General features: G+C 42.3%; 1 protein-coding gene across 2 annotated transcripts in view; it reads left to right on the top strand.

Annotated features, from left to right (window-relative positions):
- LOC112108160 (transmembrane protein 68-like) overlaps window positions 1–10,618 on the top strand; it is a 112,195-nt gene that overhangs the window by 68,981 nt on the left and 32,596 nt on the right. Inside the window, exon 1 of one of the 2 annotated variants that reach the window (XM_024202189.2) lies at window positions 5,600–5,915. The exons of the other annotated variant lie outside the window; for it this stretch is intronic. Coding sequence (XP_024057957.2) covers window positions 5,600–5,915 — 316 coding nt within the window. Of the gene's footprint in view, window positions 1–5,599; window positions 5,916–10,618 lie in introns of those variants that run through there. 2 annotated transcript variants of the gene reach the window in all.

The raw sequence follows: 10,618 nt of genomic DNA, 5'->3' as shown, positions 1-10,618 counted from the left end.
GGCAACAACCAAAACTGACGCTGAGAAGCGGGGGAAAGCTTGTGTTGGAAGAGAGCTTGGGAAGATCGGGACTGTTTAGAGATGGAGATAAAAGAGGCGATAATTTGCTTCTCTCAACCCTATCCTCTCTCATAAGGCAACCATGGGATTTTTCAAGGAAATTAACAGGCTCACGTTTAAAACGGACAAAAGGATCTTTTACCGAATGCATAAGTAGCACGTGGAAACTCTTTGCCACAATATATCATTTAGGCCAAGAGTTTAGCAGGATTAAAAACAAAGTTTGACATTTATATGGATTCAGAGAACATCCGCAGTAAATGTAGGTGATATGTAAGAAAAATGGAAGTGATCAACTCTTATTCTTCAGGGATTAACTAATTTCTAATTGATGGGCATTAGATTAGCAGAATGATGGGTGTTCTGTAGAATATATAGAGAACAGAATAGGAGCAGGTATTCCATAAATGCCCACTTCGGGGCTTCTTGCATCTTCCTTGAAGCATATTGTAGTTGGCCAGTGTTGGAGACAAAACAGTGGACTAGATGCAACACGGGTCAGTCTGGCAGTTCCTGTGATTGCACTCTGTGTATAGACAGTTTCATCCGCTCCCTTATACAGCTAGTCAGGTTTCCTTGTTTGGGTTTTTCACAGAGCAAGATGAGAGAGAGAAAAATATAATAGTAAACTGTGATTGTAAACTCACAAAAACTGGTATAGGGGCACAGGGGCATATCTGAGATGAAACTATTTCAAACTCTTTTAAAAATTGATTTAATGTTGACAGTGTCCATTTAGGGATATTTGTCAGATATAATGGCAGGTTCCCAATTTAAGAGTTGTGGGAGTTGCAGTTTCATATCAGTTGGTGGTGGTTTATTTGGCTTATTTATCTTTCAGTCATTAGCCTCAGCATTTGTAGAAGCTTCTGAGCATTGAATCTTAGCTTTCCTCTAGTCTTAATTTTGGAAATATTTCCTCTGATGAAAGTAACAGAGGGTCCTGTGGCACCTTTAAGACTAACAGAAGTATTGGGAGCATAAGCTTTCCTGGGTAAGAACCTCACTTCTTCAGATGCAAGTAATGGAAATCTCCAGAGGCAGGTATGAAATCTCCAGAGGCAGGTTCCTCTGATGAGATTATTAAAGATAGCTGGCCCAAAATACCAAACATCTTAATAATTGTGTATTTACTTTATTATTTTAATGCTTTTAATATTATAGCACACAGCGACTGAGGTCAATGGAACTACTCAGTACAAAAAATTAAACACATTCTTAAGACTTGATCTTGAAAAGACTTGTGTAACACAATCCTTTCAATTCTGGAATCTCTTCTTTTTCCCTCTTCTCCTCCCTTAGGTTTTGCACTGCATTAGATTGTAAACATTTTTTAAAAAAGAGAGAGAAATGTTTAATATATGTTAAAAGAACATTATTAAAGATGATAAGTCAAGTACTCAAAAGTTAGGAAATGCTAGAATTAAGGTTCTGTGTGCAAACTTAGTTTGGCTCCCTTGTGTGTTTGCATTATGATAAAGTCTTTAATTACATGATCACATACTGTTTTTTCTCAGGACCCCTACCTCGTTCAGTGCAGAGGATGGATGATTCTTACTTAATGGGCAGCTGTTCATTATTTTATTTTATCCTCATTGTTCAGTGTGTGCCCCATGCCTTATTTACTGCACACTATTCAAACACTACTCAGAAGACAGAATGATTAATTTCCAAATGGGTTTATCTGCGGTGTTCAACCCTATAGTATATGAGTGCTTCACAAATGTTAATTTTCACAACATCCCTGTGAGATGAGTATTATCCCCATTCTAAAGATGGGGACCTGAGTCCCAGAGAGATTAAGGTAAAAAATTCCACTAATTTTGGGTTGTCAATTTGAGACATCCTGATTCATCCTCAGAACAGACATCACCCTGATTCATCCCATGCACTAAATGAGGCAGGGGACTTGTGAAAAAAAAAGGTATGTGATCATATAACTAAAAACTGCACCATAATGCATATACACAAGGGGGCCAACTTACAGTTGCACAGGCACCTTAGTTCCGGCATTTCCTTACTTTTGAGTGCTTGAATTTGTAACCTTAATAATGTTCTTTTAATATTTTGTGTGTGTGTGCGCGCACACGTGTGTGTACGTGGTTTCCTAGGTTTTAAAAAATGAAAACTGAAAAAACAGAAATTGCATCATGTGGCATCGTCATGAGTCATCAGCAGGGTTGGAACCTACAGGTTACATCCACCCTTGGAGCTAAGGATCTGATTCCCAGCTTGTGCAGATATACTACCACTAGTTTTCCTTGAGCTAGTGCACTAAAAATAGTAGTATAATTATTAGGGTTGCCAGGTGTCCAGTTTTTGACCAGAAAGTCTGTTGAAAAGGGGACCTGACAGTGTCTGGTCAGTACTACTGACGGACACTAAAAGTCCGATTACTTGAGTAACCGTCCACAATTGGCTTCCGTTCTGCCGCCAGGAGGGTGGGAAGAGCAGCTGCTGCTGGAGCTGAAAGAGCATTCAGGAACTGGCTGGCTCTGGTGGAGAGAGGTATGGCGGTCGGCACCCTGGGGGAGGGATCCTGAAGGGGGCAGCGTTTGAGGAGTGGGGCCAGTGACTGGGTTTACTACCCGGTCCCCCTTCTCAGCCTCATTTGTGTCCCACCCCCGGGGTGCTGGACTCTGTCCTGCCCCAGTCACCCCTCCACCCCCAGAATGTGGCTCTCCCTCCTCCGTCCTGCCCCAGTCACCCCCCACCCCCGGAGTGCGGCTCTCCCTCCCCCATCCTGCCACAGTCACCCCCCACCCCTGGAGCGCGGCTCTTCCTCCCCCATCCTGCCCCAGTCACTCCCCACCCCTGGAGCACGGCTCTTTCTTCCCCATCCTGCCCCAGTCACCCCCCAGCCCCAGAGCACGGCTCTCCCTCCCCCGCCCTGCCCCAGTCACCCCCCACCCCACAGAGCACGGCTCTCCCTCCTCCGCCCTGCCCCAGTCACCTCCCACCCCCAGAGCACAGCTCTCCCTTCCTCATCCTGCCCCAGTCACACCCCACCCCCAGAGCACGGCTCTTCCTTCCCCGTCCTGCCCCAGTCACCCGTCCACCCCCAAAGTATGGCTCTCCATCTCCTGTGCTGCCCCAGTCACTTACCCCGGAGCAAGGCTCTCCCTTGAACATCCTGCCCCAGTCACCTCTCCACCCGCTCAGCTGGTAGGGGGAGGGAGGTGGAGAGAGCAGCCACCGATGGGGATGAAGAGGTGGAGCAGGGGGAGGGCTTTGGGGGAAGAAACAGGGTGGGGCAGGGCTTTAGGAGGGAAGAGTCAGAGCACGGGTGGGGCCTCAGGGGGAAGAGGTGGAGCAGGGGGTTGGGGAGGTTCCGACGCTCAGTGTCCATTTTTCACAGATTAGAAAGTTGGCCACCCTAGTAGTCCTGATAGCATGGGCAGAGGCTAGTTGTGGCATGAGCTAACCACCATGAGTACATACCCACAGGGTCCAGGAGGGTTTGTACTCTGGACAGCTAGCCTGTGCCGCCGTTTGCTGCTGCCTGCACTATAGTGGCTATACTACTATTTTTAACATGCTAGTTTGACGAGAGCTAGTGTATGTCTACGTAAATTGGAAATCGCACCCTAGTATAGACGTACCCTTAGATCCACCATGCAGACCTCTGCCATTTTGAGCTAATGGACTAACTGATAGAGGATGACAACCAGTGTCTGCTATGTGGACCAGCACCAGAGCAGAATGGGACACTGGCCAATGGGTTTCACAGATATTTGCTGACAGCAGAGGAATGGTGGGACTCAGAAATCTTGGATTCCACTCTAGTGGGCACAGACTCTTCTGCCCATTCTCCTAGGTGTGACCCTTTCTGCCCTGTCCTCTCCAACCTATCCCTTCCCCGGTTCCATATTTTCTGGCATGGAAAATTTCAGCCCACAAAGTTAAAGTCTGGTAAAATTATAAATAGCTGAAACAGACTCTTATAAGGGGAAGTGTCAGGCAACCTGGGTGCTACCAGTCCCACTTTTAATGAACCATAAACCTCTGGGGTTCTAATCTGTCTCCACAATCGTAGGTGTATTCTCGCAGTGCAACTGCAAGCCACCTTGTTATTTGTCCTATTTTTGTTTGTTACCAGTGTATTGAATTTTGCTGACACAGGAGAAGGAGGGCAAAGTAGCTGACAAATTAGCCTCCTTTTAGTTTTATAATTACTATTATACAGATAGATATTACTATTATACAGAGCATGATTCTTAATGTAGTTTTTTTAAAAGTAGAACTTCATATCAAAGTCCTTCGCAAAAATTTGCTAATCAGTCCTCACAATACTGGTGAGGTTAAGAAATATTATATAAAACAATTATAGAACAAAAGCACACCACTAAAAGTTGGTATGTTAAGCAAGACTCAAAGATTGCTGTACTGACCATTATTTATTATTTATATCATTTCATTATAGCAGTGGTCCCCAAACTTTTTTGATCGCGCACCCCTATCAGTAAAAATTTTTTGAGCACGCATCCCCTGCCGCGCCGGCTCTACCATTTTTGCCAAAAAAAAAAAAAAAAAAAAAAAGCCGCTCGGACTCCCGCTCCTCCTGCTGCGCACCCCCAAGAATCCTCTTGTGAACCCCCTGGGGTGCACGCACCCCACTTTGGAGACCACTGCATTATAGCAGGACCAAGCACTATAATTAAGGTTTCATAATGGCTTCTGGTGGAAGGGAGAGAAGCAGGTGGGGAGAAGATCATCTAGGAAGGAGCAAGTTCCTTCCTTATTTTGTTACCTTGACCATTCCAAGTTCCTCTATGATTCCTAGTTTTCCTTTTGACTCTACTCACAGTCCTCCTCTTTCACACTCTTTGATTTAATCTTCCACATTGATGTCTCTTCTGAGCCATTAGTTGCTGCCTCCTCATCCTCATTTCCTTATCCTCCCCTCTGCAATTGATCTTCAGCCCTAGAAAGCTCCTTCACTCACCACGATGGCCACTCATTAAATCTTGTTCTGGATAAAAACTCTTTCTTCTCTGATCTATCAGTTTCAGTTCTCCCTCTCTGACCAACACCTAATCTCCATCAGTGTTGCCCCAGACCCCATTGCACAGGTCTTTCATGACACTTCAGTCCATCACTGGTCAGGGGTTCCTCTGCTGCTTTCAGTCCCCTCTTCTGCTGATACTCTTCTGGCACTACTGCAATGTGTTTAAAAATAGTTGTGTATGCATGCATAACCATATGTCAAAGTCCTATTTCACATGAGAAAAACAGGATACAGTAGATGCTTGTTTGCAGCAACACCTTAAGCGCAACATTTCCCCGGGGAACACATTCCCTACTATAAATTGTCGACACTCCCCATAACAGCAACAGCTGCTTAGGAGCAACATAGCAAAAGGGCACTGATACAATGAAATTAATTGCACATAATGAAAGCATGTATGTAATTTCTCTGGTGGTAGTAGTAGGAATAAATGACACAGTGTGTTCTCTCTTTCTAGGGGCAAAGTTAAGAAGCTGCTTTGACTACGAAGAGAGCTTGACTCAGTTTGCCTAATTCTTCTTTAAACAGAAGATGATAAGTAAAAGTGAATCCTATACTTCAGGGCAGGAATCTGTGACCAACTCAACCTGGCTGATTTATATATTAAAAGAATGGATTGGCATGGACTACCACTATCCAAACTATATGGGCTCCTTCTTGTGTGTGTCACTCATAATACTATTTTTTCCTCATTTACTCTGGTTTATCATTTGTGTCTTTTGTAATATTTGCCTTCACATTTACAAGAGAAAGAACGGCCTAGATGATGATTTTTCCAATAAATTGTGGGACAATGGAAGGCTAATGGTGTCACGCATAATTAGTATGTATGGAAAGCTATGGCACGGTAAGAGATTTTTTTTCCCTTTAAACACTAAATATGTATTATTGCAACAGGTGACTACATGACAGGGGTTCCCAAACATCGTTTGCGGCTTGTTCAGGGTAAGCCCCTGGAGGGCTGTGAGCCGGTTTGTTTACCTGAGCATCCGCAGGTATGACCGCTCGCAGTTCGCAGCTCCCAGTGGCCGCGGTTTGCCGTTCCCAGCCAATGGGAGCTGCGGGACAGCTTCCCGGCCAATGGGCGCTGCGGCACTGCTTCCCGCAAAAGTATAGAATGCGATCTGGCTCTGACACTAAAATACAAGAGAAGGTGTTTTTGTTCTTATGTGTAGTTTTTAAAAAATTCCACAGCTACCTGTTCAATGGCACACTGGTTGGGAAACACTGCTCTAAGCTATTGGTTCTTATGCAGCCCAAGTTGGTAGTAACGAGCTCTTGACAGCTGATGCTGTTTTACTCCTTGGCTGTCTACACTTGACTTTTATCTAAAAATGTCTCACTGTTCTTATCACTGATGTGGCTTCACCTATAGTACCAGTGGTGGGAATTTTTCAAAGAAAAAGTGTACTTTAGAAAAGGAACATAAGTACTGGTGTGGTCTTTTAAATTTTAGAACTGCCAGACACGTGATAGATTGTGAGTTTTTTTGTTAAATTGGAATAACAAGCATAGTGGATGAAGTTAATGTAGTAGACATAGGCGCCGACTCTGTGGGTGCTCCATGGGTACTGAGGTAAACATTTTGAAATTCTACAGTAGGTGCAATGGAACTAAATTCTGAAGGAAACAACCCCTAAATTCTGTTCCAATGTTAACTTATTCTATTGCTAGGAAATACTCTTCATTTTTCATGTCTCCTATCCGTTCTCCCTGCCCACACACACACACTCATTTATAGCTGAAAATACTCCTTGATGTTGAATTGAATAGTGATTATTTGAGGCTGTGATTTTGATTAATCCTGAGAGTGGACCCAGCTTCATTTCCAGATTTTGGCTCCTATGATGTTGTCAAGGAGGCCTGAGTCAGAATGTCCATCCCCCACCCCCAGTGTGTATCAATGAAAGTGGAGCACGAAGCTGGCTTCATTGGGCCTTGGCTGCAATGCCTTGGCAGCCCAGCTCACACTTCTGGCTCCTTCCACTCAGAATCACAGAATCATACAGATGTAGAGCTGGAAGGGACCTCAAGAAGTCATCTAGTCCAGTCCCTGGCACTGAGGCAGCAGTCCTTGGCTCTCATGGGGAGGGAAGGAGGCAGAGTTCCTGGGGCCCTGTTTGAGATGAACAGAGCAGTTTACACCTCGTACAGGTATTGTTTCAGACTTTCTGTAGACTCAGGGAGACATTACTGTGTTGATTTACTCACTTCACATTTTCAAGGTTTTCTCTGCAACCATATAGGCTATAAACAATTTAAAAAAGAGAGCGCTCGGATTCTGGAACAGAATTGTGTGCTGAAGAGTAAATTCTACATCAGATTCTCCGGGCGTGGAATACACTTGACACTGCTTGGGAGTGAAAGTAGGCAATGTATTTTGGATGTAAGTTTGCGATACAGTGGGGCAGCACAAAAGGCCAGTGCATCACATCTGAAATGGAGTTGTTAATAATACATCTCCTGTATAGTTTGGTGAGACTATTTATCCTACTTGTTGCCAAAGTGCACAAGGTTTGGAGTGGATGAGAGGGGAGAGCTGAAGCTTCCCAGAATTTCCAGACGTACATTAGTTATGAAGGGTAAAACTAAGACACAGAGAAGCGAGAGGCATAATTAAATGAAGTGTTTCATTCCTTTGGCCTTGAATGTCCCCCCACCCATGACTGTCTAAGGCCTTTGTCGCTGAATGTACTTCAGCTTCTCAATGGTGGGGTAGGTTTGGGGAACCTATGTAGTGGATAAGAAGTGGAACTGCCATAATCTAATCACTTATCTAATCCAGTAGCCCATCTCTAATAGTGGCAACTACCAAATGTTCCAGAGGAAGGTACTATAATGGCTAATTATGAAATAACCTGCCCAGAGGGAAAATTTCTTCCTAAGATCATCAGTTAATGGTTGCCTTATTCCCTTAAGTATATGTGGGTCTATATCTCTTACTGGGGAATAATAAACTATCTTGTATAATATAACTGTAAGCTGTTCTCTTTATGCAAATGCATGTCCAATATTTTTTATTCCTATTAAGTTCTTGATCAAAATTCTCTTCCAGTGAATTCCATAGGCTAATTATGCACTGTCTTTAAAAAATGTCTATTTTCAGTTTCACTGTCTGTCTCTTTGAAAAGGTAAATAGAAGATTTACCTTCCCTATACAATTAATTATTTTGTATATCTGTGTTGTGTACCCTATTATACAATTCAGTCTCTTCTTTATGGAGTAGGGGTTAAGAAGTAGTTTTTCTTTGTCTTCAGATACTGCCATATATTTCTGAACCTTTTCTCTTTCTGGTATATCCTTTTTTGTTAGGATGACCAAACTTGAACATAGTATTTTAGGTGAATGTACCATTGATCTACAATGGAATTATAATATTCTCAATATAATTTTCTATTTATTCTTTATACAGCCTAATATTTTCTTTTTTCACTATTGAGCTTTGAACGGCGGTTTTCATTGAACTGTCCATATGATACTCAGTTCTCTTATCTGAGCGGTCACAGTTTACTTAGAACAGGGGTCGGCAATGTTCAGCATGCGGCTTGCCAGGGTAAGCACCCTGGCGGGCTGGGCCAGTTTATTTACCTGCTGACGCAGCAGGTTCGGCCGATCGCGGCCCCCACTGGCCGCGGTTCACCGTCTCTGGCCAATGGGGGCGGCGAGAAGCGGCGTGGGCGAGCGATGTTGCCGACTCCTGACTTAGAACCTGGCAATATGTATGAGTAGTTGAAATAACATGCAACATTTGAAAGACGTGGGGGCCAATTCAGTAGCGACTTGCTTCTGCACAGCAGTAACTGGGGAAGTAGGGCTCAATATCAGCTGCAGTGAAGATCTACACATCATTCCACCCCACACAGAGTAGGCATAGTTGGAGAAAGATAACTCCAACCTTGAAGCTTGAGCAATAGCTAAAGAGAAGCTTTGCTGCCTCAGGAAGATCTGACGAAGGTAAAAGGATGATTCCTTCCCCTGACTTCTCAAATCCATGAGGACCTTCCTTGTAAATTTACCATGTTATTTATATATATTTGTGGCTAGGGCCAGGATTTGGACTTTTCACAGTTAGTGTCTATTACCTCACGTTGTTTGTCTGCAGATTTGGGAAGATAACACTTGTCATGTTATTTGCAACAATAAGTGCCAGAATATTTTCTTTTATAAATGAAAACTAAGGGCTGGTCTACACACAAAGTTGCACTAAAATATCAAACTTGGCTTTTATTATTTTTGTTGCAAGTCTGTGTGTGGACGCTCTTATTCTGGAACAAGGGTATCCACATACAGACTTGCACTAAAACAACAAAAGGTGTGAAATGAAGCAGATTTAATTATTTTGATTTAAATTTGTGTATAGACCAGCACTTAGATTATTCATAAACAGACTGGAAAGCCCCTGAGTCACTTATTCCTTATTTCTACTTTGAATTTATAAGTTAGAAGCTGCCATTTTTATATAGTCTTTTGGGGCTAGAACGGCACGTTAGGATGAACTGAGATGCTTTTATTTATCAAATCCAAGGGAATAGTTGAGATTCTAAACCAATAACTATATATATATATATATATATAAATACAATGTAAAATAACATAGCTGAAAAATCACTTCTTATTCCATATACCCATCTGGAACTCAGCTCAATGTTGTGTATTTCTTCTGCAGTGTTTGTAACACTGCAAACACCTAAAGCAGAAAAGGGAACTGAAATATTTAAAGAACTCTTGAGTTGCTATCTGCTTTTTCAGGAGAAATGCAGGACTTTGAACCTACTCTTTGTATGTTAAAACAAGCAAAACTTCCAGCGTAGAGTGTGTTCCTTTATTAGGCAACCTCCTGTCTCAAGAAAACAGCCCTAGAATATCCCCACCCTTGTAGTATTTCTTTTATTAAAAGGCCATGTTTTGTTAAACCAACCAGCTTTTGTCAGATACTTCACTGATCACTATATTTTAGGGCTGTCAATTAATTGCAGTTAACTCAAGCGATTAACTCAGAACAAATTAACTTGATTAAAAAAAGTAATCGCAATTAATCACAGTTTTAATTGCACTGTTATACAATAGAATACCAATTTAAATTTATTATAAATATTTTTGGATGTTTTCTACATTTTCATATATATTGATTTCCATTACAACACAGAAGACAAAGTGTACAGTGCTCACTTTGTATTATTACTTTTATCTTTTTAGTGTAAATATTTGCAAAAAAATAGTATTTTTCAATTCACCTTATACAGGTCCTGTAGTGCAATCTCTTTATTGTGAACGTGCAACTTACAAATGTAAATTTTTTTTGTTACATAACTGCACTCAAAAACAAAACAATGTAAAACTTTAGAGCCTACAAGTCTACTCAATCTTACTTCTTGTGCAGCCAATCCATAAGACAAAAATGTTTGTTTACATTTACGGGTGATAATGCTGCCCGCTTCTTATTTACAATGTCACCTGATGGCATTCACATGGCACTGTTGTAGCCGGCATTGCAAGGTATTTACGTGCCAGATACGCTGAACATTCAAACACCCCTTCATGCTTTGGCC

The sequence above is a fragment of the Terrapene carolina genome, unplaced genomic scaffold (assembly GCF_002925995.2).
Source record: "Terrapene carolina triunguis isolate 2854851 unplaced genomic scaffold, T_m_triunguis-2.0 Scaffold58, whole genome shotgun sequence".
In the NCBI taxonomy this organism is placed as follows: Eukaryota; Metazoa; Chordata; order Testudines; family Emydidae; genus Terrapene; species Terrapene triunguis.
This window is presented reverse-complemented; position numbering and strand designations above follow the sequence as displayed.